The sequence below is a fragment of the Sus scrofa genome, chromosome 8, assembly GCF_000003025.6.
Source record: "Sus scrofa isolate TJ Tabasco breed Duroc chromosome 8, Sscrofa11.1, whole genome shotgun sequence".
Lineage (NCBI taxonomy): Eukaryota > Metazoa > Chordata > Mammalia > Artiodactyla > Suidae > Sus > Sus scrofa.
Window position 1 is genome coordinate 1971118 of NC_010450.4, and position 14478 is coordinate 1985595.

The following is a 14478-nucleotide window of genomic DNA, read 5'->3' on the forward strand; positions in this document are numbered from 1 at the left end:
CATCTCAGAACCCTAGCCCAAGCCCAGCTACGAAGACCCTTTTTCCAAATACGGTCACCGTCTAGGCTCGGGAATTAGGGCCTGATGTCTTTGGGGCCACGATCAGCCCACTGCGCCCTGCCTGCACCTGGGAGGGGAGGAGCCGCAGGGGGGCCGAGGGGGCGGGGCCTCCCAGCACCTGACCAGCTCTGGCCCCGCCCCTCCGCCGTTGCCAGGGGACGTGGCCACCTGCAGTGCAGGCCCAGGCGCCCCCCGGACCGTGGGCTTGCAGAGTGACTGAGGGAGGCACGCGAGCAGAAGGGTCACATCCGTCTACAACGCTGCCCTTTTCCCTCTTGAACCCGGTAGCAAACCACCGGATTTGTCTGGGGGGGCGGTCTCAGGTAGGAGGCCTGAGATAGGACCTGTTCCTTGGAGAGGCAGATGGTTCTCAGTTGTTCCTCCGGATGCTGGGGTGAGCGAGGCAGAGCGAGGAGAGGAGGGGGATGGAGGGCCGGGCGGGCCTGGCGGCGCCTCCTGCCCGGGGCCTGTCGGGGCTGTGGGAGGGTGGGGTGGCAGGGGAGGGGCAGCCAGGCTCCGGCCTGGGGCTGCTGGGTCAGACCGCCCGGGCGGCATTGTGGCCAGGTGCGGCCAGCAGCCTCCTCTGGGCCTTCGTAGTTAGATTTCCCCGGTGAAACCTGCTGTGCCGTGTTTGGGACATACTTATTTGTACTGAAAAAGTTCCTCGTCTTTTATCTGAAATTCACATTTAACTGGGTGTCCTTTATGTATTTGCTAAATCCAACAACTTCATAGTCCCACTTTGCCCAGGTTTGAAAACCACAAACAAAAACAAATATCAAGCAGAGAGAAAAAGGGAACGTCCGATAGTAACAGGAAGGAAAGCCGGGATGGTTTAACCTTCCATTTTCAAGATTATTGAGCTAGAATTTGGTTTTGGAATCAAAAGTAGTCCCCCAATTCCGTCAGCTATAGATCCTGAGTCACTGTGGCTTCAGCTTGTCCTGAAATCAGTAACGGCCAGGCCGGTGCCCAGAGCCCACTAAGAGGCAGGGTCTGCCTGACGAAGGCAGGGGTAGGTTGGCACCTGCCCTCGGACCCCCTCAGAGGGGCTGCGGGGGCTAGACTGGAGCGAGGTGGGGCCCCTGGCCCCTGTGACGCTTCTGCACAATCAGGGTTTCTGGGGTTCATGGCCTCTGTGGCAGGTGGACTCTGAGCTGACCGTTCCTGCTGCTCCTTGTGACAGCGGGGCTCTGCTTCCCCTGCCCCTGGCGGTGCTTCCCTTAAACCTGCCTCCTGGCTTGTCCCCTACGTGTGCATCGCTGCCCAGGGGTAAGGGGCTGCAGCCCAGGGCTTGGGCAGTATCTGCTGGGCTGGGGTGTGGGTGAGGGTTGGAGAAGTTGGCGGGGGTCTGGGGTGGGGTGGGGAGGGGGGGTGGGGAGGGGAGTTGGGGACCAGCTGAGCCAGGGAGTGGTGGAGGGAGGGTGCGAGGGTACGTCCAGGGTAGAGCCATTTTTCAAGTGGAGTCGGGGCTATGGGAGCCCTCCTGTGTCCCCCCACCCAGTCCTGTGTGTGGGGAGGGCCGGGCCATCACTGGTCACCTGATTGTAATGCCTACCGGGTGCTGCCCATCGAGGCCACTTGACAGTTATTGAGTGAGTGAGTGAGTGAGCAGGTGGTGAGATGGACCTGCCCGAGGTGGGAGGGCAGGCTGGACCCCGCGGAGGCACAGGAGCCTGTATCCTAGCTGGAGCAGGATCGTGTGTGGGGAGTGTGGGCGGCAGTGCCCCCCACCTGCTCTCCCTCCCCCCGCTCCCTCCCCCTGCCCCCGCTGTCCCCTGCCCCCGCTGTCCCCTGCCCCTGTCGTTGCTGTGTCACCACTGCCATCTCCCACCACCGGACTGTCTGGCTGCCTCCCCTCTGCCCAGCTGCTTCTTAACTGAGACCTTTCTTAAATTCCTCCGTGGGTGGTGTCCTCATTGTGATGTGAATTAGAAAACTCATTTGAAAATGCGCCTCCCTCGGTGTCTCCAGAGGTGGTGCCAAGTGGCAGCAGAGGGTCCCTGTCCGCCGGGACCGGCCTGTGTGTGCTGGGAGACGGTGTTTGTGGACACAGGTGCCTGGTTACAGCATAGGTGTCTTCTGTGTCCTCTGAGGCTGCAGGGGTCTGTGCCCCAGTGTCTGTGTGCGCCCAGCTGCTGTTAAATAAACGAGGCGGGGTCTTCTGCTCCTGGGAGGTCCTGTGCTTCTAGTTCTTTCTCTCATATGAGAGCTCTCACACATTTGTTTCTCCTGACTGGTTGTCATATGGTTTTTCTCAGGATGTAAGCTGTATTGCGCGGGTTTAGAATCACTCAGGATTAACGTGGACTCGCGTGAGGTCAAATCGCGTCTTTGCTGCTGAACCTAGATTTCCTTCTGCACACGTTGAAGAGAAGTGCTGGGTGGAGAGTGCTCGCCAGGCCTGGTGCAGGCAGGGGCGATGAAATATTCAAGCCGCCTGCAGGGATCCTCTTTCTCCCACAGGCCTCAGGGGTCCGTGGGGCTCCCTCCCTGGGGCGGGCGGTGGGCAGCTGCCCGCCCCTCCCTCTGCAGCTCAGCTGCGCTCCCCGTCCCACCCAGCTCAGTGCTTTTACAGATTCCGTGTCGCGTGCCCGTGGGCGATGGAGCCAGGCGAGTGTAAAGCGAGCCTCCTGAACTTTACGTGGCACGTGTGCTGTCAGCCCGGCGGTATTTCTCTGACTTAGGTTCCTTTCGGAATTCCATTTCCTTTTCACATTATTGGGCTGTGGGTGATAATTGTGTGTACGTTTTCCTGACGCCTTAAATATTCTTCGAGTTGCCAGTCTTTCATTTCTTCTGCTGTTTTCACCTCTTTCCCGATCGCTTCTATTTGCGGTGTTTCCTAATGCCGAGAGCTGCTTTTCTGTTCAGCAAATTCTCGTCTCCATCCCTAGTTGCCACGTGGCGTCCAGCAAGCGACCGCCCTCTTCCTGAGACTGACCTGGAAGCAGGAGGGGACGAGACCAGACTGAAGCCTCGGATACGTGTCCTGCAGCTTGGCCTCGTGTTTTATTTGGGCTTAAAGGGTGAAAACTGAAAGAATTGCCGTTTGAAAAAAAAAATCCATGCAGAAAACTGCATAATAGCAAAATGCTGAGCTGGAACATTTTGGCTTATTATAAATTACTCAGCCATGCATACTAATAATTTTGGTGGCTGCTGATTTGCTTCCTAAACTTAGATTAATGTTCAGATTTGGGCTCATGGGGAGTTCTCTTGGGGCGCTGTGGATTAAGGATCTGGTGTCGTCTCTGCAGTGGTGCGTGTTTGATCCCTGGCCAGGGGTCTTCCACGTGCCAAGGGCACAACCAAAAAGAAAAAAGAAAAAAAATTGGGTGATGAGGCTATCGAGGAATTGAGATAGACTCTTAGAGAACCAGGTGGGGAATTTTTGTTGGCGGAAATGCTTCAAGGGGGTCCGTCTCTACCCAGGCATTTGCTCTTGTGCTAATCATAAAAACGGATGCCGGAGTTCCATGGTGGCTCAGCGATAATGAACCTGACTAGGATCCATGAGGATGCGGGTTCCATCCCTGGCCTTGCTCAGTGGGTTAAGGATCCGGCGTTGCTGGGAGCTGTGGTGTAGGTCGCAGATATGGCTTGGAACTTGCATTGCTGTGGCTGTGGTGTAGGCTGGTGGCTAGAGCTCCCATTAGACCCCTCGCCTGGGAACCTCCATATTCCGTGGGTGCGGCCCTGAAAAATAATAATAATAATAATAATAATAAAATCAAAAAATAAAAAAAGGGAGGCAGCCTGGGGTGTATTTAAGAGCCCTGGGTTTGCATCCTAACCATCTTTGTTGTGGTCGCAGGCAAGTGCCTGGGCCTCGGTTTCCTTCTTCGTGACGTGGGGTTATTATGTTTAGCGTGTGAGGCCTGACTGATGATGGCCTTGTATTAGCCAGGGCTTCCCACGCCCGTCCCTTTATCTCTGGCTTATGCAGTGTGGTCTCCGTAGTCACCTCGTCACCGGTTAGATTGTGGGACACTTTCCGAAGCACTTAACCATGCATTGCTGCTTGGAAGTAAATACGGTGCCATTCTGTGTGTGTTTACAGCAGGAGTGGTTGCAGATCCAATGATAGCATTCCTGTTTTGCTTTGTGTTGTGATTGCTGCTGTTAACGCCTCACCCCTAAAATCACAGGTGTTTTCCGTGGTCAGGAATCTGGGTGAGGCCTCGCCAGTCCCTCTGCCCCAGGCCTCACACAGGGTTGTGGTCAGGGTGGCGGCCGGGCTGCAGGGCTGCAGGGGAGGGGTGGTGGGTATTTGCTCCCAAGCTCACTCTCGTAGTCGTTGGTGGCCTCAGCAGATCCATTTCCAAGGTCGCTGATGTGACTGTCGGCCGGCCGCGTGACCTGGCTGGCTGTTGACCAGAGACGCTGTTCTTTGCCATGTGGGCTGCTCCTTAGGGCAGCGCCCAGCCTGGCAGCTGACATCCCCCGGAGTGCGTGAGGGAGGGGGTGAGCAGGACAAGCCCACGGTCTTTGGGTCACCTCTCTTGGAAGTGACGTCTTATCACTTTCGCCGTGTTGAGCTTGTTGGATGTGAGGAACTGGGTCCAGCCTGCACTTGGAGGAGGGGACTGGCCCAGTGGGGGGACAGCTCGGAGGCAGGGTCCCGGGGCCGTCTCTGAGGCTGCCCGTTGGTGTCCCAGCCGTGGCCCCGGTGACTCATGTCCCTCCCACACACCGAACACTGTGCCCCAGGATCCTGCCCTGAGGGGATCGGCTCAAAGCCCTGAATCCCACCATCTCAGTCAGCTCCGGTGTGGATGAGGTCCCGGCTGCAGTTCCCTGAGTTCCGTTCCAGGGGAGCCCTTCCTGTCCATCCGTGGACTTGAACTCAAGACCCGCTCTCAGCCCCTCCACCCAAAGGAGAGCGCGGAGCTGGGACAGACACAGGATGACGCTGGAGGCTCCTGCTCAACTGGGGCAAATGGGAGGCATCAGGAGTCACAGGGGCACAGCAGGCCTTTGCTCCGGCCTGGAAGGTGCTGGGATCCCTTGGTAGCTCTGAAGACCTGGGGAGGGTCAGGCGGCAGGAGGCGAGGCGGCGAGAGCGTTCAGGCGAGGCGTGCAGAGGGGGGGCCAGCTGGCCGGGAGGAGAGCCCAGCCGAGCAGGGGGACTGCGGGGGGCGAGGGCACCGCCTTGGAGGCGTCCTCCCCACACGACTGCCTCGCCTGAGTCACCCGCCTCCAGTTGGGCTAATCGGATGCTCGTTGGGGGCTTTCTGTACACTCGCCAAGTCCTGGCCTTGTGGTCTGGAAACTCCGGTGGGTGGTCGTTTCCTTCCTTAAATAGAAATGCGTCATTCTGCTCAGGCCTTTGACCCTCAGGACCGTCCTCAGGGCACATGTCGCGTCCTTGGGAGTGGCCCCTGGTCCTGGCCGCCTGACTCTGGCCCCATGGCTTTGGTTCTCTCGGGGAGCTGCGGGGTCATACCGTGTCCCCGTGGCTCCTCAGACGGTGCCGCAGTTAGCGGGAACCTGGCCCCCGCCTGGCCCCCAGGACAGGTGCTCTGTGGTCTCCATTGTACAGGAGTCGCCTGACCAAGGTCAAATGAGTGGCTGGGCCCCCAGTGTCCAGCTGTGCAGTCTGAGGTCCCTGACTGGAACCGTCCGATGTGCTGTCTCAGCTGCTGCGCGCAGCCAGGTGGGCTTCCCCAGGACGGGCTCCCCCAGGACAGCCTTCTGCAGGACAGCACCCCCCCCAGGACAGGTCCCCTAGGACAGCTTCCCCCAGGCTCCCCCAGGACAGCCTTCTGCAGGACAGCACCCCCCCCAGGACAGGTCCCCTAGGACAGCCTCCCCCAGGCTCCCCCAGGATGGCTCCCCCAGGACAGGCCCCCTAGGGTGGGCCCCCCAGGATGGACCCCCCAGGATAGGTGTGCCTGGGCGGCCCCCCGACTCCCTGGTTCTCTTGCTTGCCTGCACAGGGAAGGCCGGGGTGGAGGTGGTCGGGGGGGGTTGACGTGTGCAGATGGCAGCCCCGCCTTGTGTCAGGAGGGCTATTGCGCCTCTGGTCTTGAGGGGAGGGGAAGGTGCTGCCCGACCAGCAGTCCCTTTAAAAAGAGCACTCCCCTCTTGGTTCCAGAGGCCACGTCTTTCAGGGAAAGTGCGGGGAATGCTCCCGCTACCACTCAGAGGAGGGGGTTCTGGGAGCTCTGCCCGCAGCGTGTCTGTCTGTCTGTCTGACAGATGGTCTGTGCCAGTGCTGCTGGGTCTGTGGGCGCCGGGGCTCAGCCCTCCCGAGGCAGCCCCTTGCTGGGGAGTTCCCATCATGGCTCAGCGGTTGACGAACCCTATTAGTATCCATGAGGATGTAGGTTTGATCCCTGGCCTGGCTCAATGGGTTAAGGCTCTGGCGTTGCTGCGGCTGTGGTGTAGACCAGCAGCTGCAGCTCCAATTCGACCCCTAGCCTGGGAAGCTCCATATGCCATGGGTGTGCCCCCCCCAAAAAAGAAAAGAGACAGGCCTGGGGAGTCAGACGGGGACTGCTCCCTGCTGAGGGCAGCCGGGTCCCCGAGGGTCAGCGTCGGGCAGAGGCGGTCTCCGGCCTCCCCGTGTGTGCCTGCCTGGCCATGGCACCAGAGCGACGCCACTGGACGTGCTGCCTTTCCTGGCCACCTTCACCTTTTAGAGCTGCCGCGGGTTGAACTCCTGGAGGGTTAGCAGTACAGCTCACTCCGCTGGTGCCTGGGGAGCGTGGCCGGTGTACCCCAGCCTGAACACCCTGCCCAGGCCTTCCCTTGCCTGCCGCCTTCTTCAGCAAAAGCCAGCTGGAGCCACAGCACCGGGAGGGCCGGGCTCTGCTGGCCTCTGTTCCTGAATCTGCTGGCAGGTCCTGTTCCTTCGCCTAAGACGTTTCTCTCTGAAAGTTTGGTGGGACTTTTTCACTTCTCCTGCTTAGCACTTGGTGGGCCCTTTGAATTGACAGGTGTCTGTCTTCCTGTAGCTCCGGGAAATGGGCCATTGACTTCTGGACCCGCCAGGCAGGCAGACGTTACTGTGCAAACGCTGACCGCCACTAATGAATCCAGTCCATCAGCCAGGCAGCCAGCCCTGGCCCCCGTCTGTCCGTCTCGCCCTCCCTCCATCCGTCCATCCGTCCGTGCATCGCTCATCCTCCCATCCATTCCGCACCCCCACGCCTTCGTCCCTCCGTCCCTCCCCGCGTCAGTGCAGCTGTGTCTCCCGGCTCCGTGGTAACTAGTTGCTCAGGCAGAAGCAGCCTGGTGGCAGACCATTCCCTGGGCTTTGGCATAATTGTGGTTTGGGACTTGTTTTTTTTTTTTTTTTTTTTTTGTCTTTTTGTCTTTTTTGTTGTTGTTGTTGTTGCTATTTCTTGGGCCGCTCCCGCGGCATATGGAGGTTCCCAGGCTAGGGGTTGAATCGGAGCTGTAGCCACTGGCCTACACCAGAGCCACAGCAACGCGGGATCCGAGCCGCGTCTGCAGCCTACACCACAGCTCACGGCAACGCCGGATCGTTAACCCACTGAGCAAGGGCAGGGACCGAACCCGCAACCTCATGGTTCCTAGTCGGATTCGTTAACCACTGCGCCACGACGGGAACTCCGGTTTGGGACTTGTAATGAAACTGCTGTGTTTTCTCTGTGTGTGGGACCTGAGCGTGATGGCCTGGGTCCCCCGTGTTGTGGGGGTGGGGCTTGCGGTCTTCCCTTTGATGGAGCTGCTATAGTTCTTCCAGTTTCCCGCTCTCCTTTCCCACTTTTTCAAAAAAGTCAAATGAGGTCAGACATCCCACCAAATGTGAAAATCTGGCTTCAATTTTAGCTGTCTCCAAAGTTCTCCAAAGAGAATTTTGTGTTTTCCACATAATCTACACTTTGGGTCACCTAAGTACGCCCTACATGTTTGGGGAAATCTTTCCGATGCCCTTTGTGGGGCTCGCAGTGATGGGCGAGTGGAGAGAGCTTCCCACCGAATTTGCTTTCCTCTCCCAGCCCGTAGCCCCTGGACCCATGCCCTTGGCCTCTCAGTTCTCCGTGCTGCCCCGTCTCCTGGTCCTTCTGCTCTGCCAGGGAAACTGCCCCGAACTGTCCTCGAGCCCTGGCTTGTTTGTGGGTGTTTGCAGCCTCTGTTTGCATGGTTGTTCCTTATTTGTAATAGCCTTCTCCTGAGGCTGCGTTTTTCTGTTTTGCAGGGCAAGTACCACATTCGTTTTATCGATGTAGAGTTAACATACAGTATTATAGAAGTTACGGGTGTACCATGTAGTGATTCACAAATTTCTTTTGTCTTTTTTTTAGGGCCATACCCTTGGCATATGGAAGTTCCCGGGCTAGGGTTTGAATTGGAGTTGCAGCTGCCGGCCTACACCACAGCCACAGCAATGCTAGATCTGAGCCGCATCTGCAGCCTACACCACAGCGCACAGCAACGTCGGATCCTTAACCCACTGAGCAAGGCCAGGGATCGAACCTATGTCCTCATAGATACTAGTTGGGTTCATTACTGCTGAGCCACAATGGGAACTCCGTGATTCATAATTTTTAAAGGCTATACTCCATTTATAGTTATTGTAGACTATTGGCTGTATTCCCTGTGTTGTGCAATATGTGTTCGGTAGTTTTGGGTTTTTTTTTTTTTTTTTTTTGTCTTTTTAGGGCCGCACCGCGGCACATGGAGGTTCCAAGCCTAGGGGTCCAATCGGAGCTGTAGCCACCAGCCTACCCCACAGCTGCAGCAACATGGGATCTGAGCTGCATCAGTGACCTACACCACAGCTCATGGCAATGCCAGATCCTTAACCCACTGACTGAGGCCAGGGATCGAACCTGTGTCCTCATGGATGCTAGTCAGATTCATTTCTGCTGAGCCACGGTGGGAACTCCTATCCTTGTAGCTTATTATTTATTTGTTTATTTTTGGCTGTGCCTGTGGCATACAGAAGTTCCAGGGCCAGGGAGCAAACCCACGCCGTGGCAATGACCAGAGCCACAGGGGTGACAATGCTGGATCCTAAACCTGCTGAGCCACCAGGGAACTCCTTTTTTTTGGGGGGGAGGGTGTTATTTGTTTTCTTGATGTTGAATTGTATGAGCTGTTTATATATTTTGGATATTAACCTCCTATTGGTCATATCACGTGCAAATATTTTCTCCCATTAAGTAGGTTCTCTTTTCATTTTGTTGACAGGTTCCTTTGTTGTGCAAAAGCTTTTCAGTTTAATTAGGTCCTATTTGTTTAGTTTTGCTTTTATTTCCCTTGCTTTAGGAGACGTATCCAAAAAATATTGCTATGATGTATGTCAAGGAATGTTCCGCCCAAGTTTTCCTGTAGGAGTTTTATGGTTTCCGGTCTTGCCTTTAGGTCTTTAATCCGTCTGGCGTTTCTTTCTGTATATGGTGTTCTCATGTCATTCTTCTACATCTAACTGTCCAGTTTTCCCAGCACCGCCTAGCGAAGAGGCTGTCTTTTCTCCATTGTGTCTTCTTGCCTCCTTTGTCGTAGATTAACTGACCATAAGTGTGTAGGGTTTTTGGCTGGCTCTCTTTTCTGCTGCATTCATATGTGTGCTAGGACCATGTTGTTTTAATGACTAGCTTTCTAGTGTAGTCTGAAGTCAAGAAGCCTGATTCGTACAGCTCTTCTTTCTTAAGATGGCTTTGGCTATTCTGGGTCTTGCGTGTTTCCATACAAATTAAAAAAATCTTCTAATTCTGTGAAAAATGCTGTTGGTATTTTGATAAAGACTGCATTGAGTCTAGGTTGTCTTGGGTAGTATGGTCATTTTAACAATATTGATTCTTCATCCATTTTTTTTTTTTTTTTTTTTTTTTTTTTTTTTTTTTTTTTTTTTTTTTTTTTTTTTTTGGGTTAGTTATGGTCATCGCTGTAGCAGCTACAAGAACAAGCAGATCAGGTCTAATACAAATCAGAAGGATGTAAACTGAGAAGGGACGAACCAATCATGTTGGATTCTTCCACGAAATCCCAAGAACATTCTATATCTTTCCATCCATTTGTATCGTCTTCAGTTTCTTTCATCAGCATCTTATAGTTTTTGGAGTGTAGGTCTTTTGCCTCCCTAGTTGGGTTTATTCCTAGGTATTTTATTCTTTTTCACGCAATGGTAAATGGTGTTGTTTCCTTAATTTCTCTTTCCGAGAGTTTGCTGTTAGTGTATGGAAATGCGTCAGGCTTCTCTGTATTACCTTTGTATCCTGCACCTTTGTTGAATTCATTGATGAGCTCTAGCAGTTTTTGGATGGTATCTTTGGGATTTTCTATGTATCGGATCATGTCATCTGCAAACAGTGACGGTCTTACTTCTTCCTTTCCAATTTGGATTCCTTTTATTTCTTTTTCTTGTCAGATTTCTGAAGCTAGGACTTCCAAACCTATGTTGGATAACAGTGGCGAGAGGGGGCATCCTTGTCTTGTTCCTGCTCTTAGAGGAAAAGCTTTCAGCTTTCTCTGTTGTGTATGTTGTTAGCTATGTGTTTGTCATCTATGGCCTTTATTATGTTGAGTTGTGGTCCCTCTATGACCACTCTCTGGAGGGTTTGTATCATAAATGGGTGTTGAATTTTGTCAAAAGCTTTTTCTGCATTTATTGAAATAAAAATATGATTTTTATTCTTCAATTTGTTAATGTGGTGTATTACATTGATGGATTTGTGGATATTGAAAAACCCTGTGGCTCTGGAATAAATCCCACTTGATTGTGGTACATGATGCTTTTACTATGTGGTTGGATCTGGTTTGCTAACATTTTGTTGAGGATTTTCGCATTTATGTTCATCAGTGGTTATCGGCTTGTAATTTTTTATTCTTGTGATTTTTTTTTTTGTTTGGTTTTGGTGTCAGGGTGATGCTGGCCTCCTAGAATGAATTCAGAAGTGTTCCTTCCTCTGCAGTTGAGGCTGCATCTTTTTGAATTCCCACCTGTCCTGACTGGGATTTCAGGAGACCTCTGGGAGCCCTCCCGTGTGCTGGCTCCCTGGCCTGGGGAGGGGTGAGGGGTGGGCTGGTCGCTGAGAGGGGCTGGCTTTAGGGAAGGGGGTTTGAGGTGCCCTTACACTTGCAGGAGAGGTGTGGGCAGGAGATCGGCAGCTAGGGCACCTGCCCGGGGAGGGTTTGAGTGGCCTGGGGGAGGGGAGGGAAGGGAGCAGTTGGGGGTGAGGGCTGAGCGTGTCTGTGGGCCCAGCTTCAGCCTGAGACGTGTGAAGTGTTTGCAGGCACGAAGGGCTAGAGGCCAACTTGGAGAGGGAGGGTGGGTGGGCAACTCCCCCCCCCCGCACTCCGCCCCTGGTGGGAGTAGCCCTTGAGAAGCTGCCAGGAGAGAAGCAGCGTAGCTCTGGGTAATGAGGAAACAAATGAGAGCCTTTACTCTGTTGAGGTTAGAGGCTTGGGTGTCTTCAGACCCAGATGGTGGTGTCAGCTCCCTGAGGGAAGGGGACGGTGAGGGAGGACCTGGGGACTCTGGGGGGCACTGAGTCAGGTGACCTGGATGAGCTGAGCCCGCCTGCGCATTCTCTCTCATGGTTTGGGCACCTGCTGTGCTGGGTGAGTTGGCAGAGGTAGGCGCTGGGCAGGAAGAGTGGCCGTGGCCTCGGGAGAGCTTGCTTCTGGGGGTTGGGAGTGGGTTGGGGGGGTGAGGCGTGTGTCCTGGTGTGTGTGCCTGGCGGGGGTGCTGGGTTTTCTCCGTGTCCCCAAGGGGCTTTCAGGGAGGGGTTGCCGGGTGGGTTTCGGCGCCATGAGCCTTGCCGGGGTGGGGGTTGGAGGTCACTGCAGGGATGGGATTGCTTCGTGGTGGATTTGAGGCACAGGGGCCTGCTGGTGGGTGGGTCCCACAGCTGCTCTGCTCCCTTGAAGAACCCTCTGCGTGGGGACAGAGAAAGCGCAGGGTCCACTCTACTCTGACCCTGCTTAGCTGTGCAGCACAGACGAGTTCTCAACGTCTCTGTGCCTCCATCCCTCATCTGCAAGATGGGACTCATAGTCCGACCTACTCTGCAGCAGCGCTGCTCGGGGACACACGAGCTGGTGGGTGTGGGTCCCCAGAGCAGCTGAGGCCCCGCCGAGGGCCGGCCCGGCCCCCGCTGCTGCTGTCCTGGAGCTGTCCTGCTCTTACTCCTGAACTCTCTGCTTCTCCTGCGTGTGCTGGGGGTGTTCTCCCTCCAGCCCGTGTCTGTGTACCATCGTGGCTGGTCTTTGTGGCTTTGGTCATTTGATCCTGTGCTCAGCCCTGGGCCTGTTGCTCTGGGAACACCTGTCACCTTTGTGGCCCAGTGGTGGAGGCTGGCGTGTCCTCACCTCATGCCCATGGCAGAAGCAGAAGTGGGGGCGGAGCCGGGCTGTGCCCAGAGCCCCTTCTTGGAGTGGCTTTCCCAGCCCGGGTCCCTCGTGGGCTCCTGCTCGCCCTGCTCTGCTCCGCTCTGGATCGATGGCTGTTGGCCTCTTCTTGCTCCTCCGTCGTAGGGGCTGGCTGCTGGTTTAGTAGGTGGTGTCTCCTGCCCCAGCCGCCCAACAGAACACCATAGCCCGAGGGGCTTACACCGCCGGCCTGTAATTCTCACGGTCCTGGGGCTGGAGTCCAAGATCAGGGTGCTGGCAGACCCTGGTTCCTCGCCTGGTGGGGGGCAGAGAGCAGGGTCCTGTGTGCCCTGCTTCCCAGGACGCTCGGCTCCCACGAGCTCATCAAATCCAACCGCTCCCAAGGCCCCACCTCCAAATCCATCGCACTGGGTAGCATTTCAGCTTGTGATTTGGGGGACACAGACGTCCCACCCATGGCCGGTGATCCAAGTTGGGCTGTTCCCGGTGCTTCACCTGCGTTGGGATCGCCTGGGCCTTGTCAGAGGCCTCCGCCCAGGGCGCGAAGCCAGGGTCTCTGAGCGCCGAGGTGGGGCCGGGAGCCTGGGGGCAGACGTGCCCATGGAGGCTGGAAACGAGTGCCTCGTGTTTCTTCTGAATTCCACTGTTCACCAGCTCCACTGCTGATTAACACAGTATAAGGGAAACAACCTGTAGGCTGAACTTACAAAACATGATGACGGGGGTTACGGTACTGCTAATATGTATTAGAAGCTGTTCGTGGAGTTCCCGTCGTGGCTCAGTGGTTAACAAATCCGACTAGGAACCATGAGGTTGCGGGTTCGATCCCTGGCCTTGCTCAGTGGGTTAAGGATCTGGTGTTGCCGTGAGCTGTGGTGTAGGTCGCAGACGCAGCTCGGATCCCGAGTTGCTGTGGCTGTGGTGTAGGCCGGCGGCTACAGCTCCGATTCGACCCCTAGCCTGGGAACCTCCATATGCCAGGGGTGCAGCCCTAGTAATGGCAAAAAGACAAAAGAAGCTGTTTGTAATCAGCAGAAGAACATGGCGGTAAGAGTCGAGTAGAAAGATGCAGGGACCACATAGTCGACAGCTGGGGCTGTGTCACCCAGTGTTGGGACTCCATTCTGCATGTGACACTGGAAATTTTTTCCTTCCCGGAGGCGGCATTGTTTACAGTTTGGAGGAGAAAGCTGGAGGTTTCCTCTTCCCGGAGGAACCGGCAGGGCCTTGCTGACCCTGTCCTGGAAGAGCTCCCGGTGGCAACCGGCGTTTACAGTGGTAGCAGGAGTGACGGCAGCTTTGACGTGTCCTACCTGCGTCGTCTTGATAGTTATCTCCTGGTTACCCCGCATACCCTCCTCACTGGTGCAGTCGTTCCCCTTGTGTGAGTTTCCAGTGGCTCCTGAAACAAGTTCCCACAAACTCAGTGGCTTAAAACACTTCACGTTTATTCCCAGAAAACCTGGGGCCAGAAGTTCGGGATCGGCGCCGCTGGCGGAAGCTCCGGTGTGGGCAGGGCTGGTCCCCCTGGAGGTGCCAGGCAGGACCCTTTCCCCAGTGTCCCGTCCAGGTCCCCCATGGCCCTGATCTCTGCTCCCCCCATCCAGGGCCTCTCTCTGACCCCCACCCTCCTGCCCCTGTGACAGAGACCCTGAGATCACATGGGCCTCCCCCCTGTCCCTCCCCAGGGGTCCAGGGTGACCGCCCATCTCAGGATCCTTCACTCCATGCTATCTGCAAGGTCGCCTTGGCTGCGTGAAGCGCCAGGTTCCAGAGACTGGGCGTCTCTGGGGGCCCTGTTCAGCCGCCACACCCTTAAGAAGGTCCAAGGAGAAGACCCTGCCGCACAGGTCACCGCAGACTTTAACGTACACATTTTTTTTTGGCCGGGCCCAAGGCGTGTGGAAGTTCCCAGGCCAGGGATTGAACCCAGGTCAGAGCAGTGACCCAAGCTGCTGCAGTGATACCACCAGATACTTAACCTGCTGAGCCACAAAGGAACTCTTTTTTTTTTTTTGGTCTTTTTAGGGCCGCATCCGTGGCATATGGAGATTCCAAGGCTAGGGGTCGAATCGGAGCTGTAGCCACCGGCCTACGCCAGAGCCA

At 55.7% G+C, this 14478-nt stretch overlaps 1 protein-coding gene across 1 annotated transcript in view; it reads left to right on the top strand.

Annotated features, from left to right (window-relative positions):
• The window catches only part of RGS12 (regulator of G protein signaling 12), a 103581-nt gene continuing 89375 nt past the window's right edge, over nucleotides 273–14478 (top strand). Inside the window, 1 exon segment of the mRNA XM_021100805.1 lies at nucleotides 273–454. Within this exon segment, the coding sequence (XP_020956464.1) occupies nucleotides 447–454 (8 nt within the window). The 5' untranslated portion in view covers nucleotides 273–446.